This window comes from Pristis pectinata, chromosome 27 (genome assembly GCF_009764475.1).
Source record: "Pristis pectinata isolate sPriPec2 chromosome 27, sPriPec2.1.pri, whole genome shotgun sequence".
Classification (NCBI taxonomy): Eukaryota; Metazoa; Chordata; class Chondrichthyes; order Rhinopristiformes; family Pristidae; genus Pristis; species Pristis pectinata.
In genome coordinates this window covers 16,627,857-16,648,830 of record NC_067431.1, presented here as the reverse complement: position 1 = coordinate 16,648,830, position 20,974 = coordinate 16,627,857, and the positions used below count along the sequence as shown (strand labels likewise).

The 20,974-nt window shown below is 44.5% G+C and overlaps 1 protein-coding gene across 8 annotated transcripts in view; it reads right to left on the bottom strand.

Moving 5' to 3' along the window:
- The window catches only part of LOC127583662 (ubiquitin carboxyl-terminal hydrolase 2-like), a 118,820-nt gene that overhangs the window by 59,272 nt on the left and 38,574 nt on the right, over positions 1–20,974 (bottom strand). For 7 of the 8 annotated variants that reach the window (XM_052039877.1, XM_052039873.1, XM_052039876.1 and 4 more), the window contains one exon: positions 8,294–9,033. In XM_052039877.1, coding sequence (XP_051895837.1) covers positions 8,294–9,033 — 740 coding nt within the window. Of the gene's footprint in view, positions 1–8,293; positions 9,034–20,251; positions 20,287–20,974 lie in introns of those variants that run through there. The other variant, XM_052039880.1, reaches the window with a different exon arrangement.

Genomic DNA, 20,974 nt, shown 5'->3' with positions numbered 1-20,974 from the left:
TGTTCTTCGTGGAAAAGTTCTTCCAGACCAACACCTTTGACCACAAGTCCATCAGGCAGTGGTCAGCACGGAACATCCTGCTGACACTGCAGGAGGAGGACTTGATGGATACTGTGGGGTAGTTCCCTGAGCAGACTGTCCAGACCATCTGGTAGAATGCCTCCGCCAGAACTCACCAACAAGTACGAAGACCTCACTTGGCTGGTGGTGAGAGGAGCCCTCCCAGTCAGATCCTTCCTGCATAGTTGGAACATCACTCCCAGCACATGCTGCCCTCGGGAGGACTGCGCTGGGGACGAGACAATCGCCCACCTCTTTGCGGGCTGTGGGTTTGCGAGGAGGGTGTGGCGAAAGATGCAAGGGGTCCTTGTCACGGTTCATCCCCAGCAACTGCGTAACAGAGGATTCTCTGATCTATGGGCTGTTCGCGGGGACACACAGAGAGATGGACATCAACTGCTGCTGGAAGGTCATCAACTTGGTGAAAGACGCCCTTTGGTCGGCCCGAAACCTGTTGGTCTTCCAGCACTGCGAGATGTCCATAGGGGAATGCTGCTGACTGGCACATTCCAGGCTGCAAGAGTACATGCTGAGGGACAGACTGAAGCTGGGTGCAGCCAATGCAAGGGCTTGGTGGGGAAGCACTACAGTTTAGGGTTCTTCTGCCACTGGAGAGGGAGGGGCGGGGTCAGGTAAGAAAGCCCCTTTTAAATATTGTAAATATGGAATTGGGGTAGCACCCCAGGGAGCCACACGAGTGGCATCGGTGCTGTGTTTTTTTTATATAAAAAGGTAACACTAATGATTGATCTGTACAAGAATGTCAAGGCTTGCACTGTTTTATTATTGTATTTAGTTTGTCCTTTATTATGAATAAAGTTTATTTTGGATTAAAAAAACAAAAAAAAATACATCAGTCATTTCCCCACCCAGTTGATCTGGAATGTGTTTCTTTGGACAGCATGAGATGGAGGGAATAAAGAAATAAAACAACCAAAAAAGAAACACAGTTTTGACCCAACTGTCTGGAATAGGAACAAATGCAGAGTGGGAGACTGTTGGTGAAAATCTGGTGCTTTGGGCTGGCTCACTGACAGATTTAACCAGTAAATGGTCTGAGGATTCTGCCTCAAACCAGACGCTGATCTTGTACAATAGGGGAAAGCAAGTTCAGCTACCGATATCAGAGGCGGATTTAAAAAGAAGAGCTTGCATTTCAATAGTGTCTATCATGACCTTAAATTTATCAAAGGGCTTTACAACTAATGAAATACTTTTGCAATGTAATATGTGAAATTTGCACACAGTAAGTTTCTACAAAACAGGAATATAATAACAACCTATGATTTTTTAATGAAATAAAAACAGAAAATGCCCAGAATATCAGGCTGCATGTATAGAGAAAGAAAAAAAATGAGTTAACATATTAAATCTTTCATCTGTTTTAATGATGTTGGTCAGTGGATAAATATTGGCCAAGACATTAAGAGAACTCGTATGACTCTTCTATGACGTGGCTTGGGATCTTTTATATTCACTTGCGATCTTTTATTTTCACCCAGAAACAATCTTAGTTTAACATCTCAAATGAAAGAAGGTCTCTCCAACCTGATTCCCTCCATCAGTACTGCCTTCAGATGAAGGGGCAATCTCACAGTGTTGGCCAGATTTTCTACTCAAGACTTTGGAGCAGAACCATGACCTTTAACTTAGAGCCACAGCTGGGACCATTGCCAAGGGCCTGCCACTGATGATGTGAAACAGATGTTTAAACATACACCTGGCTTTGTAGCAATGACAAGTCATCGCCAATAATCGGTGCTCTTCAACTTTCATTCTGGGATGTTTTTAATCCTTGCTCCAGCCAAAAATATTGATTTTGTTTTGCTTTTATTAGAAAGAAGTGTGCAATGGATGAGTTTTCCTTTACCAATATCTCAATGGATTGGATCTCACCAGATCCAGCCTGCATCTCATGGGATGCCCGAGGTAGCACTTACCTTTTCCAGCTGTGTGGTTCCAACTGTCCTGCTGGCCTTGCTGCTATGACCACTCCACAAAACAAAAGCAGCAACTAAACCACAGCAGCAAGCAGACCACAGGCAACAGAAACTGAGGTTCCTCTCATGAACCACCTGATGGGCTAACAGCCATAAGCTGTGGGGCCAGATACAAGTCCATTCTGCCCCTTGGATCAGTACATCATAGTAATGAACAGTAATGAGTAGAGGGGCTCAGTGGGGTCACATCGACCCAGATCTACCCTGAAGTATGCGGGTGCAGAAATCCAGAACATGCTGTCGTACACACGACACTTGTCCAGTGGTTCCATGGAAAATTGCCAGCTGATGTCAGCATGGTCTAGTTCAACATTTGTTATTTGCACAACAGTGCAATATGGCCACTGCAAATGAATTACATAACACAACCCTAGATTGATCCAATAATAGAAAGGCAGGACATTCCCTGCAAGCCTCACCTTTATGCCATTTTAGCTTACCCAGACAAGACTGGACAATCTCAAATTGATCCACTGCTGTTTACCTATTTTCATTTGGAGATTTTTGAAATAAAGTTCATTGAAAACAATAGTTTAGTTAGACTGAACAAGTGAGTTTCATACTTGAACCTCACTGGGGCTTGAGGTTTATGCACAGAATAACAGACATTCATGAAATGATTTACAAGCCTGAATATGAGATTATAAACAGTGATTATAAGTCAATGTTTTTTCAGTGCATGGCCCGACTCAGATCCAGGGGCCTTCTTTCAGGAATTCAATTTTCCTTGCTGCCACTAAGTTAGTGCTGCCTTCTTTTACAGTGTCACTTCATTCTCGAGGCAGTCATCCTCCCTCCCTTCCATGTCTTTAATTAAGTTTTAAAACTGCACTGTTGAGTTTGAACCTTCAGTGTTTAATGGGTTGTCATTGATGTTTTAGATGTATAACTGTCCCTACCTGGTTCATCTATTAAATCATGGTGTTGTATTTTCCAGCAGTTTTGCCCTTCATCCTTCAGGAAGCATATTGTTCCAAAGAGTTATCAGTATCTCATCCAAAAAAAAATTGTGCTTTGTGTGTAAGCTCAGTGTTACATGTAACCACTGCTTTATAATGGGCCATGTGCTTGCCATTGGTGTGGTGAAGAAAATCAGGGAAGCACAAGAGGCTGAAATTGGAGGAATTGTGGAGACCAATTATTGGACTGCAGACGATTAAAGAGACCGGGAGGAGTAAGTCCATGCAGAGATATGAACGCAGATGAAACTTTTAGGTTACATCATTAGAGGTTATAAAGGCAAAGCATTCTACGTTAGATATTTCAAAAATATTAGTATGTTATTTATTGTTTACAGCTAGTAACATGACTCATTTTTAAACCTAGCAATTAATTGTGATTTTTCAAAAATTCTTTAGCCCTACCTGAATTTGTTCCCACTACCTTTCTAAGAAATGCATTCCAAGATTTCCAAGTTGCTGCAGAGAAAATTTCTCCTCTCTTCTCTGCTTCCTTTGCAATTTAACTTAAATCTGTAATCAATAACCATCCTGCCATTGGAAATAATTTTGCCATATTTAGCAAATATTCTTGATCAGCTCTGTCACATCTTCCCATAACCTCTCTAAAAAGATGTATTTCTATAAGCACCTTTGACATCCCTTTTAGGATAGCCCAAGAATTTTACAGCTTTTGAGGTACTTTTGAAGTGTAATTACTTGTAATATAGGAACCCCTGCTTCTATCATCTCTCCACTTGGATGAAACCAATGTCACTGGTTTCATTTTAGTAAATCTCTACAGTCTTCCTTGCCTTAACATCCTTCCTGAAGTGTGGTGCTAAAACTTATTCACAATATTCCTGCTGAGGCTAATCAATTAACAGAACTTCCTTGCCTTTGCACTCCATATCCCTATATCTAAAGCCAAAGATCCCAAATAGCTTCTTAAACAGTTTTCCAGACTTAACAGTCCCCTCCGTGACTTGTGTACATGAAGAATGGGCTTAGCATTTGCAGACACTTCTGTGCCCTGGACACTTCAGTAAGAGACAGACAGGCATGTTTGGCCTAGTAGAAATCCGTAGTTTGGACACCTGGCAGAGATCCACTTGAGTGATTGCCACTCACAACCCTTTGCTGTGTTTGTGTTTTGAAGCTCTCTGAAGTTCAATCTTTCAGAGTGAATAAAGAGGAGGGAGCTCAGTCACAGGATTTCACTGGAGGATCTCCAGCTGAAGGCAGTCCAGTCTGAAGGACCTGGAAGCCACAAGCTCTCATTTAGCCAGGATATCTGTGAAGAGGGGCAAGTCCAGTGATCAATTTCTCACTCTTTGGGCCACCCAAAGCCAAAATAAAATTTAACTGAAGGTTTCTTTCTGATTAAACCTGAAAGTATGCATGTGGTGGGGGGGGGGGGGGGGGGGGGGGGAGTGGTGAGATGGTTGAGGGATAGAGGGAGAGAGCTGCAGTGAACAAAACAGTCAATGCGTGGGGCCCACGTGACTGGTAAGATAATAGAGCAAGTGGATTGACATCAGCAGAGATACAGTTAATGAAACAGGGCACTAGAGGTATTTCTACTGATAGGCAGTTTGAGGGAGCAGGATTACATCAAGAGAGAAACAGTTAAGGTTCACAACTTGTGGGGAGGAAGGGGTTAACTATGAGGAAGATGGACTAACTCAAGTGAACGTTGTCAGGACGCACGCAGCATGTGGGATGGGGGGGGGTGGTTACTGGGTGAACAAGTAATTTTACCCTTATAGGCTTCAATGCATAGCATTGAAGGCTTTTTTATTAATTTGACCACAGTTAAAATACAGGGAAAACAGTCACCGAACTGGAGATAAGCAGCAGCTTCATGCTCCTCATTGCAACATAGCGACCTCTACTGGAAAGTTCCAGCGTGTCACCCACCCAGACTCATCCCTTTCTGAACTACCCTCCCCAGCAGAACCAAGAGAGGACAGAATCTTAAAGTTAGAACTAGGCCATTTAGGTTGGCACCAGGAAGTATTTTTCCACTCTAGAACATTCTCTCCTCACAAAAAGATGCTGTGAATGCTGGGGATTTATTGGAGATCAAGTCTGAAATTGATAAGAAGGGTATTTAAGAGACCTAGAGCAATGCTGGGTAAATGGAACGAGGTGGCATCAATCATCATCTAAATGAATGATGGAACCGACTCAAGGTGCTAATGCCTTTCTTTTGTTCCTTTTTGATCAAAGTAATAAAAACAGGCTGCATTAAAAGGGGTGAACAGGACTGGTTTGAACAGTTACATCTTAATGCAGTACTCAAGTCAGTGTTGGGAACATGCAGTGACATTGTAACGTCCTGCCGGTCAAACCCATATCCCTTTCCTCCCTGCTAATGAGAAACTGTGGCTGTTTTAGATTCATCAGATAGCATGCTGGAGGCACAGCTGAATGTTTAATTCATGCATGGCCATTACTGGCAGGTGAGTGATTGCCTGGAATGTGGAACAAATCAGGACAAACAGAAGCAAGTTAGATAATGCCCTTATGTCCCACACACCTGGTCACTGTCCCGCCTCCATGGTCAGAGGGAACAAGGTCTGGCTCACTGGGCAACATTTGTCTCCATGTTAAAATGCCCAGGTCACAACGCTTGAACCTGTAATTCAGGCTGACGGTAGTGCAATACTGGGAAGTGCTATGCCACTGAGATGCCACTGTGCAGGTAAGAGGTTCATTTGTGCCTGTCTGGCTTCTCAGGTGGTGTTAAAGATTCCATGCGGCTACGTGAAAAATGGGGCAGTTCTATCCAGCACCCTGACTACATTTTAAAATCCAGAAAAACAGAGTAACTTTTCTTATAAAAGAGTTTATATCAATATAAACCGGTTCACATGCACCAGTTTATATTGATATATATTACTTCTTGGTAACCCTGCTTGGAACCTCTTCCAAGGTGTTTGATTCAAAATCGAGGAATTCCACCATCTACCACATTCCCGTGGTTGATTATCCACGACCCACCCCCACATATCAGGCACCTGGGAGGAGATGCTGGAAGCTGGTGATCATGAAGTATGTAATAAAGTATGCAATTCTTTCTGTCCGGTATTCATCAGCCTATAGAATTTGGAGTTAAGGCAGAGTGGCCATGGTTGAATCTCTCACAGCAAAGCTAAACAGGAATTAAAATTTGAAATTGAAATTTTATTTCATTTTGGCAAAGATATGTCAGGATGGTTTTGAGCATTGTCCATAATATTTCTTGAAGACCAACTGCTCAGGAAGGACAAATCTGACCTCATGGGACTTTTTTCTAGGGCACTACTCAGAGTAAAATAGTCTTAGTCATACAGCATGGAAGCAGGCCCTTCAGCCCACCAGGTCTGCGCCAACCATCAACTACCCATTTACGCTCATCCTACATTAATCCCATTTCTTATTTTCCCCACAGGTAGGTAAGGTATAACATTCTGCACAATTCTCACATTAAGTACCTCAGCAAAGAATACCAAACTCCCCAGTCTCACACTTAACACTGGTCTGGATTATTTGTTTGTTCGAAGGACTGGTTTAAGTGATGGGAACACGTAACATTATGGAATAGGTCAGCCGGAAGTTACCACACAGGCAGAAGGTACCATCGGGCAGGAGGTACCACATCAATAGGTTCAAGAACAGCTACTTCCCTTCAACCACTGGTTCTTGAACCACCGTGTACAACCCTAATGCCTACCTCAGTACAGCAACACCGTGACCATTTTATCACTTTGCACTAAAATGGACTTTTTTTGTTTTTAATTGTGTACTTTCTTGTTAAAGGAACACTCATTCATCCTTGTTAAGTAAATGATTCTATTCTGTTTTGTGTTCTTCTGCTTTTTATTTATAAAAATAAATACATCTCCACATGTTGAGCTTGGCATGCAGTATAGCACTGTGACTGATTACATTCCCAACTTTTCCCTACAACTCTTGTTTGATCCTAGTTGATCTAAGCTTTCAGTCACAGTATGGAGGCCACAGTGAAGGCCACATTATATTTTGAACTTTTATGGATCCTGGAACACAATTCCCTCAATTGGAGTTAAGGACAAGTAACCCATAGACAGACCACGCACATAATGCAGGCCAGTGCAATAGAAGTCAAAGATTGTACTTTAAATTGGGCTTTATTTTGACTGTCGATGTGCCAGCTACAAGGCCAAAGCCCTGTTGAGGAAGGGAAATATTTGACAATCAATCTTTAAACTGTAACACGGTACATGTAATGAAAGACAGACTTGTGTTTATATACCACCTTTCATGTCATCGCAGGGCACTTTAAGTATAGTCACAGCTGTAATTTGGAAAGCACAACAGCCAATTTATGTATGGCCAACTCCCACAAAATGTAACAAGACATTGATTAGATAATGTTTTTCTGGTGCTGGCTAAACATTGTCAAGACACTGGGAAAATACGTTCTCTCCTCTTCTTCAACATTGTGTCATATGATCTATTACATCCACCCAAGGGCAGAGATAGCCCTGTCTTTAATGTCTCAGCCAAAAGACACCACCCCAGAGTGCAGCACTCCCTCGGTATTTACTGAAATGTCCACCAAGACTTTTATGTCCAAGTCTTTGGAATAGGATTTGAACCTACAATCTTCTGGCTAGGAGGTAAGAATGACAGCAATCGTATCACAGCTGACGAGAGCATAATACTACAGAGAGAGTCATAGAGTCTTAGACTCATACAGCACGGAAGTGGGCCCTTCAGCCCAACTGGTCCATGCCGACCAAGATTTCCACCGAAGCTAGTCTCATTTGCCCGTGTTTGGCCCATATCCTTCTAAACTGTTCCTATCCATGTACCTGTCCAAGTACCTTTTAAATGTTGTTAATGTACCAGCTGATGGAAAACAAAAATGTTGGAATTACTCAATCTGGAAGCAACAGGTTGATGTAAGGTCTCTCCACAGATGCTGCCCAACTTACTCAACATTTCAAACATCTTTTGTAGGCCCTCCTCTATGAGTCTGGTATGCCGCAGGTACACTGACTGATGGATGCCCATGGGTGCACCACTCACTCCCAGACACACCAACTTTCAGAGTGCATTCTGTAAACTGCCGAACAAAATTTTACTTTGCAAACTTGTAGGCTTCCCTCCTCCTGAAGATGTCACCTCCTAATGGAGGTAACATCTGGAATACACAGGGCAGTGAGTCCAGATTCAAAGGGGGAATCGGATGTATAGTCAAAAGGTGAAAAGTAAGAGCTAACCACATCCAATCACCCTGTGACCCTTATGCTGACCCCAACTTACTGGCGACTCTCGGACAGGTGACCCACAGCTGCTGCTGCTCCCGCTCCTCTCCCACGCTGGGCTGAAGCGGTCCGTGTTCTTGAACGAAGCTGTTATGGTCTCCTGTGTCACGCTGCGGGGCAGGGCATAAGCACCAGAGCCCTTGGTGCAGTAAGCATCTGCAGCATCACTCCTACGGGAGCCCTGGTGCGGGTCTGCGTTGTGTCGAGTAAGCGGGGGGCTCTTCACAGTGTTTATCTGGTAGGTGTCCACCATGTGGAGGTTCAGCAGGTCCCGGTTCAAGTCCGTCTGACTGATCGACTTCCTGCGACTCAGGGACCATCCAGGCGAGGTGTAGGTGGAATGGCCGCTCCCTGTGCTGTAACCGTAGGTGCTGGAATATCCACCACTTAACCCACTAGGAAAGGCCTTGAAGGGAGCCCGGCTCAAGCTCTCACTGCGCCGACTCAGTGCCTCGGGGCGAGGGAGCTGCCGGCCCCGGTCCACCTCCAAGGTATATTTGTTCGCTGCCCTCCCAGAGGTGGCGCGGGGGACGTAGCTAGTGTACCCCGGTTTGTAGAGGAGTTTGTCCTTGTCCATGTAGGTGGTGCCCAGACTGGGGTTGTAGCTGTGGTACGAAGAGCCATAGTGTGGGCTGGTGAAGGTACTGCTCGAGTAGTTCCCGATTCGCTTGGTCGTAGATGACGAGACTCGTGACATGTCCAGCTCGGCCTCACACAGAAGGCCACACCTCGCATTTACTATGGGTGAAAGAAATACACGTCAGACATTCAGAACAATTTCCCCTCACTGCCCCCACTCCCCCCTGCAGGGACCAATATTTTCAGGGTGCAGATTGTGCTGCAGCTTCCTAGGGAATGCCCATCATCTTAGAGCTTGTTTGGGGTGTTTTTCCACATCACTGTGGCAGATCTTGACCGCTCCAAAGCACATAGGTATTGAGACCTACCCAGTAATTCCCTCACAGGTATCAGGGATAGGAACATTATAGGAAGGATGTGGAAGCTTAGAAAAGGGTGCAGAGGAGATTTAAAAGATGCTGTCTGGATTGGAGAACATGTCTTACGAGGAGAGGTTGAGCAAGAGGGTTGGAAGATGAGAAGCACAGGATTAACAAAATGCTCCAACTTTGTGTGAGATTTAAAGCCCATTCAAAGGTTTCCTCTTTGGAGTGATGGAGGATGAGAGGCAACTTGATAGAGGTGTATAAGATTATGAGAGGCATAAACAGAGTGGAAACCAGCACCTTTTCCCCAGGGCAGTAATAGCTAATACTAGAGGTCACCCATTTAACGTGCGTGGAGCAAAGTTCAGGGGAGATGTCAAAGGCAGGCTTTTTTTTTTACACACAGACAATGGTGGGTGCCTGGAATGCACTGCCGGGGTGGTGGTAGGGACTGATACAATAAGGTCATTGAAGAGACTCTTCGATAAGCACATGGATGAAAGAAAAATAGAGCATTATGGGAGGTGGAGAGGGGGATAGATTGAATGTGGATATGGTTTATATAGGGCGGCACGATATCATGGGCTGAAGGGCCCGTACTATGCTGTACTGTTCCATGTTCTATCATGCTGGGTCCTCTCTGCTCTGCAGGGCTCAGCAAACAGGAGTTCATAGCAGATGGGGAATTCCAATTCAAATAATTTAATGTCTGGAATTGAGCAGTCTAACAGGGACCACGTCACTATCAGATTGTTGCAAAAACCCTCACTAATTTCTTTCAAGGAGGAAAACTGTCATCATTCTTCAACTTGGCCTTTGCGTCACCCCAGAACCAAAGCAAAGTAATTGACTCCCAACTGTCCTCCGATAGGTCCTAACAAGCCTCTCAGTTGTGAGGCAATTAGGAAGGGGCAAAAAATGTGGGACTAGCCATTGATGCCCACATCCCCAACCAAATTCAAAAACTTAGCAACATGGCGCCGGAGCGTGGCGACTCGTTGCAAGCTGCTCTCTGCAGATCGACTCATTATTTTTACTATAATTGTTCTACTCTTTTAAATTTAAATTCTATGTCACTATGTATACCTCAATGCACTGTGTAATGAATTGATCTGTACGAACAGTATGCAAGGCAAGTTTTTCACTGTACCTTGGTACAAGTGACAATAATAAACCAATGCCAATACTTCCCACACAACCTGAAGCAAGCGAGTGTTTTTGAGCCGCACAATCTGTGTGATCTTTTATTGGAGCTCCTTAAATTTCACACTGAAGTTGGAGTAAGATTGCTGGAACTAACTTTTTTTTAAAAAGAGAACATTGCAAGTATACAGAACCACAGCAGCAAGGTGACCCTCTTGGTCTATTTACTTTATCCCTCCAGCCAATCAACTTCGCTAAAGCATGGTTCGAAAACCTTTGAATGGATTTTAAAGCTCACATGAAGTTGGAGCATTTTGTTAATCCTGTGTTTCTCATCCACAGGCTAGCAATTCCAGCCCTCTCCTGGCACTAACTAGAATGCTTCTTCCCCCTCAGATGAGCTGACATTCTCCATCACAAAACAGCCTTTGCAATTTCACCTACTCTCAAAACTACCGAAACCTTTCTCCATGTTCCCCGGCTGAGCTATTCCCACATTCTCATACTTGTCTCCCACCAGCCACCTTCCCTAAACCTGAGCTCATCCGAAACTCTGCTGCCAGTCTCCGAATTCATATCAAATGCTGTTTACCCATTGTCCCTGCGGCCAGGGACCTGCAGTGGCTCCCAGATTACCAACACCTCTGTTTTAAAATTATTGCCATTGTGTTCAAATCCCGCCACAGACAAACCCTTCTAACATCAGAAGTCTCCTGCAACCCTTCAACCATATCTACACTTTCAAATTTTACCCTATGATGCATGCTGATCTTCCTCACTCTACTGATGGAAATGGAAGTGAGGAAATGGATTAACGCGCCCTACTGGATGGCTAGGATAAAAAAAATCCCAATATTCACATTTCCTTTTACATTTTGCTATTTAAGCTATCTGACAAAGTTCTACATAATAGCCTGCTCCAGAAGGTTAAGGCACATGGGATCCAATGGGAGCTGGCTAATTGGATCCAAAATTGGCTTGGTGATAGGAAGAGGGTAGAAGTGGAAGGATGCTTGTCTGATCGGAAATCTGTGACCAGTGGTGTACCACAAGGATCGGTGCTGAGACCTTTGCTGTTTGTGATAGATGTTAAAGACATGAATGTGAACCGAGGAGCTATGGTTAATAAGTTAGCAGATGACATAAAAATTATAGGAAGGATGTGATTGTGCTGGAGAGAGTACAGAGGAAATTCACCACATGCTGCCTGGGATGGAAGACTTTAGTTAGGGGAAGAGGATCGAATGGTATTGGTTTCAAAAACAAGGTTTAAGGTGAGAGCAAGGGAATCCAGGGATAATTACTTTTTTTTGACAAAGAGTGTGATATCTGGAATGTCATGCCAGAGGAAGTGCTGAAATCAGGTACAAATACTGTGTTTAAAAGGCATTTAGACAGACATTTAAATAGGCAAGGCACAGAAAGATCCCGTGCAGCCAAATGGGATTAGTATAGATGGGCAAAAAGGTGAGCATGGATGTGGTTGGCTGGAGGGCCTGTTTTGGTGCTGGACAATTCTAGGACCTTTTCTTATTAAAAGTGGGAGAAGAGCTCCCCCTGACAGCCAGATGGAGAATTGCAGCAGCCAGAACTACACTTACACTTAATGCGCAGGAGGCACTCACAGGAACAGAGTACAAATACAACTATAGCTAGAGTGAGAGAGCAAGAGAGAGAAACAGCAAGAAAAAGAGCAAGAGAGATCGAGGGAGGGGGCGAGAGAGAGAGCGAGACAGACATAGAGCAGGAAAGAGAAAGAATGAAAAAGAACGAGAGAGAGAAAGAATGGCATTACTGTCAGCACCACTGCCAGACAACTGCTGTGAATCTAGCAATGAATCATGTTTTGGTTTGTATGGAGAGTCTTGGCTACCTGAGATTGCCGATGTCACGTATTCCAGGACAAATTTGTATGATCACTCAGCGCTGAGATTTTGGGCTCAGAGCTGCACCCTGGTCACCATGGAGAGTGCGGGCATAGCTATGGACTAGCAGTACGTGCTCCATGTGTTGACAGATCACCCGCCACCTCCCTGACTGGTGTGGCCGCTTGAATACCTGGACTGCTCAATACTTGTTGCTGGTCATTGAGCTGGTTACCACTGAAAAATCTCTGGGCTGAGGAGAATGTGCATCCAAATGGAGAGAGGTGGAGACAGCATCTTCTGTAACATCCAACAGCTGGTGGTGAGAGAGACCATAGGATTCAGGTGGGCTGACACAGTGATGAAACATCTGCACACGGCTTCCCTTCTACCTCAGTGGACAGAGCCCTTGAACACATCGCACTTATTTCTTGGGCCTCAGCTCTCATAGTTCTCCTTGTGGACAATGCAAGGACAGTGTTTCCCTGGTCTTCACCTTCTTCCCACCAGCCTCTGCATTCAACAGATCATCCTTTTCCCACATTTCTGCTAACCAACAAGAGTCCATCATCAGACACCTATTTCCCCTTACTCTCCTTTCAGCAGTTCACTATTCCCTTCATGGCTCCCTGGTTTGATTTCCATCCTCATGAGCTACACCCCATATTATTGCACTTTCCCAAGTAGCTGCAGGAGGTGCAATATGTGTCCTATCACCCCTCCCCCTCTCACTATCCAGGGACCCAAACAATTCTTCCAGGTGAAGCGGTGATTGAGTTACACTTTTTCTAATCTAGTGTACTCAGCAGATTCTCCAACTCTAGGTAGCTTGGTTTCTCAGTCTGTATTGGAACTGGCCATTTCTGCTGTAAGTCATCCATCTGCGATTTTACCTCAGTTTTTCCTTCCTCATTAGTATAGCTTGCCCTGCTGGACATGTCCCACAGCCTTGCTGTTAGCAACACATAACTCGGACAAAACAGCATAATTAGATTTTAAATGCCCCTCTAACCTGTTTGACCTGGTCTCATCTCACCACAGATACTCCCCTTGTCCCATCCATTCCTCCCACCACCTTCTCTGCAACTTAAAACTATTTTTTTTCCTCTATCTTTCCAAGCAGTTCTGACAAAGGGTCTCAAACCTGAAACGTTAACTCTGTTTCTCTAAACACAGATGCAGTCTGATCTGCTGTGCGTGTCCAGCAGTTTCTGTTTTTATTTCAGATTTCCGGCACCTGCAGTATTTTCATTTCCATCACCTTTCAGTAATGCATTGGGAATGTTATTCTAGATTATGCATGCAGGAATCCAAAGTGGATCTTGAAAGCAGAACTACCTGACTCAGAGGAAGGAAAGCTACCCACCAAACCGCAGTAAGCATCTTAATAAAAATCCCCATTTGGAAACTTGGATGGCTTGGCTTGGCTTGTCTTGTCAAATGGGCAGTCAGAGAGAGGCACATGAACAGGAGGAAGGAGGAGTGTGTGCAGCAGACTGCATTTCGTTCACAGAGTTGGGAAAGGATACAGAGTTCTTTTCAAACATCCTAGATATGCAAATTTATTATGAATGGGAATGGCACATGAAGTTTCAAAATGATTATGTACAAATGGCCACTGTTACACTCAGAACTCTATGGACGACATGAGATGTTTGTAGCTCCTTCAGTTGTAGAAAAGGACTAATTCTACTCAGAGCAAATGTGCCCCCATGTGTTGGTTTAAAGCATTAAAAATATCTCTTCAACCACCAAAAAAACTGTCAAATTTATATGGTTCCAGCAATATTTTTCATCCATTTATGTGCATTGAGAAGTTTATCACAACTGTGGGAACATAGCAGCCAACTGCCTACAACCACTATCCACAAATAGCAACTTGCAAACAATGATACAATTTTTTGTGTGATGTTAAGTGAGGGCACATTGCCCAGAGCCCCGGAGATAATTCTCCAGCATTTCTTGGAAGTGGTGCTGCAAAATCTCTTAAGCCTGTCTGAGAAGGCATAACAAGCCTTAATTTAACAATTTAGTTGATGGTGCTGCTGTCAGTGCAACATTCCCTTGGATGGACAGGCACGTCAACCTAGATTTTTATGTTCTGTTCAAGTGGGATTTGAACCTTCAGCTTTGAGGGAAAGATATTACCAACTAATACATGCCCGACACCAGCAGCAAGTTCAAGTACCACAAGATAAAAAAAAAGGACAAAGGAGGATGTCAGACTTAGTTTAACACATTCGCAATGGAGCAGTCATCAGACACATCATCATAGTACTGGTTTTGATTCCCACACCCAAATATTCACCAGATGAAACACTTTTCATTAAAGTACTGTAACAAATCCTTTTAAACACCAAACACATCAATTACATCACCTTCCAATCTTCCAAGTTAACACAATTGTTCCCCACAATTTAACCCTTAGCTATCATTGCCCTGCCTGCTCACATCAGTATCAGTCTGACTTGGGGGGACCACAGAAGAGGAGAGGCGATTGATCCACTAACTTCCAAAATACAGCTGGCCAAAGAATTAAAACTCCAATGAAGCAGTTGGATTCAGGGATGAGAGGTTCAATATTTGCTGTGAGGGATCAGTGAACCAATCTTCTGAAAGCACCTTCCATCTCCAAATGCCAGGCAGACAAAGCGAGACACTATCTTGTCTTTCCGGGAATTCAAATTCACTGCTAACCAGATTGTTCAGGGAAAGGTCTCCCGTGTTGGCTCTGTGAACCAAGTGTACACGAGGGGAGCCAAGGGAAGACGACAATCAAGGCATATGTGCTGAAACCTGCCCCTTTTTAGCTGTAACATACTATGGAAAATGAGGTGAGTGGAAATACTACTAGTGCATTGGGAAGCACCAGCCTGGTGTTAGGACCACAGTTGGATCAGCGCTGATAGTGCTTTAATTTACATCTACCCCATGCTGCACCTACCCTGTTAATGTTTCTTGGAATAGTGTATCAGGAAATTTTATCTAATCTTTGTGATGTCTGCCACGAGGATGCTTAATGGGACAGTCCAGAGGGAGCTTGAGTCTAACTCAGGCTGTACCTGCCTTGGGGAGGAGTACTGGCACTGGTAAACACAGAGAAAGAATCATGCAATACAGGGCAGGAAACAGTCCTCTAGTTAATATGGAACTCTGCAGAAACACAGCACAGATTAGAGAATTTGCAGCAAGCATAGAGAGAACAAACTTCAGGATAAGGAAAACTGAACATAACAAAAAAAACCTACTTCTATTTCTCATTCTTCTCTCGATATCAGGCAACATGTTCATTATTCCCAACATAGCTGAACAGCTTCCTCTGGTCACTATGGCAACTACTTTGATTACAAATATCCCAGACTACACTGCAGGACAACACAGCATCTAGAGCTTGCAGAGAGAGGGAGTCATGTTTACAGGCAGGTCTGGGCTTGTTTGCAATAACAAAATGACCTTCTAAACATGCAAACAGAGCCAAAGACATAGGTAAATAAAGATACAATATTCAGGTATTGACACACACACATAGTAAAACAAACACAGACATGTCCACAGATACAGTATATGTACCCATGCTGTTTAAGAATGCAGATGGAGAAACAGTTTTTCTCAATATCTTCCACTCCGATGGCCTGTAATAACATATGGGTAGTGGATGAATACTGGAAGCAGCCATCTCTCCAAAGGAAACAATATAAAAGAAAAATTACTACTCACGTTGGAAATAAATAAAGTCAAATTAGCAGGAACTACCCCATGTGGAAAGAAAATATTTCAATGCAACTCAATGTCCTTTCATCAGAACTGTCACTGATCTGAAGCGGTAACTGTTTTGCTGTACATGCTGCCTGACCTGCTGCATCCTGTCAGCCTTTTCTGTTTTCTCCCCATAATATGGGTGCAGCCAGCAAAACAATCATCAAGACAGCGATTGACATCTTCTTAGCGGCGCTGCTGTGACTAGACTTGGTAAATACTGGTTTGCAAAGGGAAAGACTTCAGCTGGGCTTTTACCCCGACCACCATCCAGTGGTTCCTTGCCTGCGCGTGGAAGTATGTGAATGAACGATACAAGGTGGAAGAGCATGTGTGGTGGAATTCTGCTGGGCCTGGAAAGGGATGGGCTTTTGATATTTATTTGCAGAATATGAGCGAGATCAGACAGACTGCAATTATTGCACATTGTTTCCCAGACACTATTCAGAGTTAACCACATAGTATTTGTCTGGAGTCAAAGGCAAGCAGCATGTTCCCTCCCTTTCCTGAAGGACCTGAATGAAACAACAATACAGCCACTTCATGGTTATTTTACTCTGGTGCCATACTTGTATATATTGTTATTGAAAATAAACAGCTTTTCGGAAGTGACATTTGAAATCATGAGCCCCTGGTTTCATGACTCAACAACAAATAGACCCTCTCACAGTAAATCAGAACATCGATAAAGGCAATTTGAAAGCTGTCGGATGGTCATAAAACTCCAACTAGTTCATTAATGTATTTGGGCCTCCACTTCCAGAGCGGAGGCCAGACGCAGATTAGAGGAACAGCACCTCATATTCCACTTCGTAGTCTCCAACCTGATGGCATGAACACTGATTTCTCCAACTTCCGGTAACCACTCCCCTCTTTGTATTCCCTTGTCCTACCGGCACTTACACCCCTTCTCTTTCCCCTCCTCCACCCTCTCGATCTGCCCATCACCCACACATTCCTCCCACTGGTTCCCCTCTTCACCTCCTTCCCTTTATTCCATGGTCCATTGTCCTCTCCTATCAGATTCTGTCTTCTTCAGCCCTTTGTCACTTCCATCTATCACCTCCCAGCTTCTTACATCATTCCCACTTCCCCCCTCACCTGGATCCACCTATCACCTGCCAGCTCTTGCTGCACACTTCCCCCCGCCCTTTTATATTGACCATCTCCCCTCTTTCTTTCCCATCCTGAAGGAGGGTCTTGACCCAAAATATCGACTGTCCATTTCCCTCCAGAGATGCTGTCTGACCCGCTGAGTTCCTCCAGGATTTTGTGTCTTGCTCCACTACCAGAGTGACATGGCTGACTCAAAAGTGACCCCCGAATTGGCCAAGCAAGCAATGTAATACATCAAACTGTTATTGAGAACTATATTGCTCCCATTGTGCCTTCAAATTACTGGATTTGGAATGAGAAGGCGATTGATTAGGAGATAGGAATTCAAATTCAACCATGGCAGTTGGACCTTTAAAATTCAAGCAATTAGTTAAACATGGAAGCTAATCTTAATTTTTTTTTTCCTTTAAAAACTTGCTTCACTAATACCCTTCAGAGAAGGAAGTCTGTGAACCTTACTGGTCTATATCTAATTCCAAGGCTGAGATATAAATTTTTAATTGACAAAGAACTTAGAAATGAGGATTAGGCCAGTGGACCCCTCAACCCTGCTCCATCACTCAATAACATCACAGCTGATCTAGTCTCGACTTCAACACTACTTTCCCTTTCTCTTGCCATACTCCCTTGTATTTAAATGTCTGTCCATCATTACCTTGAATACGTTCAATGACCCCAAAAAAGGACAGGTAACCAAGTAAGAGCCGATGGGTTTCAGCAGAAAGAGAAAAGAATACATATGTCTTTTGATTACAAATTTAAACAGTTGTCACATCTACCCTGTCAAATATCATGGCCATATTCAACTTTCCTAATGATTGGGCAGCACGGTGGTGCAGCAGTTAGTGGCGCTGTCTCACAGCTCCAGGTTCAATCCTGACCTCAGGTGCTGTCTGTGCAGAGTTTGCACGCTTTTCCCCCATGACTGCATGGGTTTCTTCCCACCTCCCAAAGATATACCATTAGGTTAATTGACCACTATAAATGGTTTAGATTAATGGTAATAAGAATAAAAAGGGCATTAATGGGCATGAGTGAGAGAGAATAAATTGCAGGAATTCAATAAGGAGAGGGAGAATGGGATTAGTGGGATTGCACGGACCCAAAAAAGCTAAATGGCCTCCTTCTGTGTTGTTATAAGACTTCATTGCTGCTGTGGGTCTTTCTGTACACAGACTGGCCACCAAGTTTACTGACCACAATGGAAATCACACCTCAGACTTTATCAGCTTGACAATATCAATGTCCATTTATGGAGCAGCTTTCAGGTATTAAGCAGGATCACAGGCCTGCAAGCAAACACAATTGGCACCACACCACATGAGATAGTAGCCAGGTGACCAAAATCTTCATCAGTAGGTACGTATTAAGTAGAACCTCACAAAAAGAGAGTAAGAAAAGGAGGTTTAGGCAGGGAAATTCCAGAGGCAGCTGAAGTCACATGGTGGTGTGCAGAATGGAATTGGAAGGGCACAGATCTCTTTGACAGTGACAGGGCTGAGGAGGGTAGCAAGATAAGGAGCAGCAAAAGCCAGGGAGATGGGCGCAGGGACAAGGGTTTCAAAATTTATGGGAATTAACCTGTGTTTCAGGAGCCACCCGAGCAGCTTCAGCAATCCCATGACAACTTGAAGCGAGTCAGTCATGGCACAGGCTATCACAAGTGAAACTGAATCTTGGCATTGCCCTGGTTTGATGGAATGATATTCAGCTTGATGTTAGTGGAGCCCAGGAGTGAGCTGCAGCCAATGGGAATGTGAAACTGGAGCTTGTTCCTTTTAAAACAAGATAAGAATGATACTTCCTTACAATTAGAGGCACTGCCCAATCGATTATTGTCCAAAGAGCAACACAAAATGCTGGAGGAAGTCAGCGGGTCAGACATCATCCATGGAGGGAAATGGACAGTCGACGTTTCGGGTCGAGACCCTTCGTGAGTCCATGATCCAAATCGTTGACTGTCCATTTCCCTCCACAGATGCTGCCTGACCCGCTGACTTCCTCCAGCATTTTGTGTGTTGTTCCAGATTTCCAGCATCTGCAGTCTCTTGTGTCTCCATTATTGTTCAAAGAGTTTTTACTTTATTTTCCCAAATTTGCTCACTGTCCTATGGATGCTTGTTGGCACTTCCCACTCACTGCCCGAGGGGTACTAATGGTCAGTGGGGTATGGGTTTCACTGCTGTTTAACCCAGCTAAATATTCACTGTTTTTCATGGCATTGTACTGCGGATGGCCTAATCTTGTCCCAGACAATGGCCAAACTGTCCAGCAGAGGTTGCTGGATAACCACATTATTGTGGCATTAAGCAAAGTATAGATCATGCATCAAACCTGGGCCTGCACTCACACCACCTGATTCAATTCTTCATCTGAGCATTTAGTTTCAAGGTCCAGTGAGGGAGCTAAAGAGGAATGGATTGCAGGCATCCAAAGATGTACAGGTTAGGAAGTTATGGGCATGCTATGTTGGCGCCAGAAGCATGGCGACACTTGCAGGCTGCCCCCCAAATCACTACGCAAAAGATGTACTTCACTGTGTGTTTCGATGTACATGTGACTAATAAAGAGATCTTATCTTATCTACTCATGGAGGTTTAGTCTGAGACAATCACCCTCCCTCCGCAGGAAACACGACTGCAGAGAGTAGAGTGGTTCTGACCAGATATGGGATTGGGGTTGGGTGCCTAGGACACTCACCAAGCAAGCCCAGGGGAAACTGGTACTGCGTACAAGATTGAGAGGACAATGCGACTGTCCTTTTGAAGGTGGGGGGGGGGGGGGCTGGGGAGTACTGAGTGCTGCAAAAGAAGGGAGCGCTATACCGTGGGGTGGGACGGGTGATACTCTAGGTGAGGGGTGTGTTGGCTTTTGATGAGGGTAGAGCTGAGCTGACAACCGCTGCATTGTAAGCAGGGTAGTGCTGAGGAGCGCAGCGCTGTCAGAGGAACAGAAGTGAGAGACGTCACTTTTCCCTCTGCACCACATTACACTGACTTTTTCTCCTCCACGAGTCACCACACCCTGGAACCAGATCGTGAATGCCTGGTGACTTAGTGACCCAAGAGTGTTCTGCCTTAACCAGTGCAGCACAAACACAGTGATGCAAGTGCCCCCTGCGCAATTTCTAACCTTGATTTCACGGTGCTGATATTTCTACACCTCCGCACAGCTCCAGGACTCTGCAGTTTCCCAGCTTTAAGTAGCACAGTTTCCCTAGTTGCCGAATGCTTACCAACAGGGGAGCTGCAGCCGGCACAGGCCACGTAACCTTGGAAACAAGCTGTTGCACAGAGAGCGCGAGTCAGAAGCCAAAGTAAAGCTGCCGAAAACTGTGCACTATTGTAACACAGCCAAAAGGCTGGCATGGGACCTGGACCTGAAGTGAGAACAAACTTTTGTCAACAAGGAGACAGGATGGTGGCTGAAGACTGAAATTCTTCCTAGAACACTCCAGAAGAAAGAGCCAAGAGTCCATGCATGATTTTCAAAGGGTCACACTGGTTCCGACTGGAATTTCAAACACAACCAGTAACTGGAAGTACAGCTGAAACCTCTTGAGTGAAACAACCAGGTTCAGCTGCAAGAAAGAGCAAGAGTCTGGACGAGGCCAGGGTGCAGTGAGAGAGGCAGAGATTAAGAGAGAGAAGGCCAGAGAGTTGTAGCAGGGAAAGAGGACAAGAGAGGTGGATGAGGCAGCTGGGGAATCAGGAGTGAGGATGGATGCGGAGGAAAAATGTTGCAAGAGGGACACATGGAGATGGCAAGAGTGGAGATGGGGGAAATGGTGAGAGAGTAGAGATAGAGGGACGGTGAGCGTGGAGGGGGGAGCAGAGCAAGAGATTTTTGCCTTGC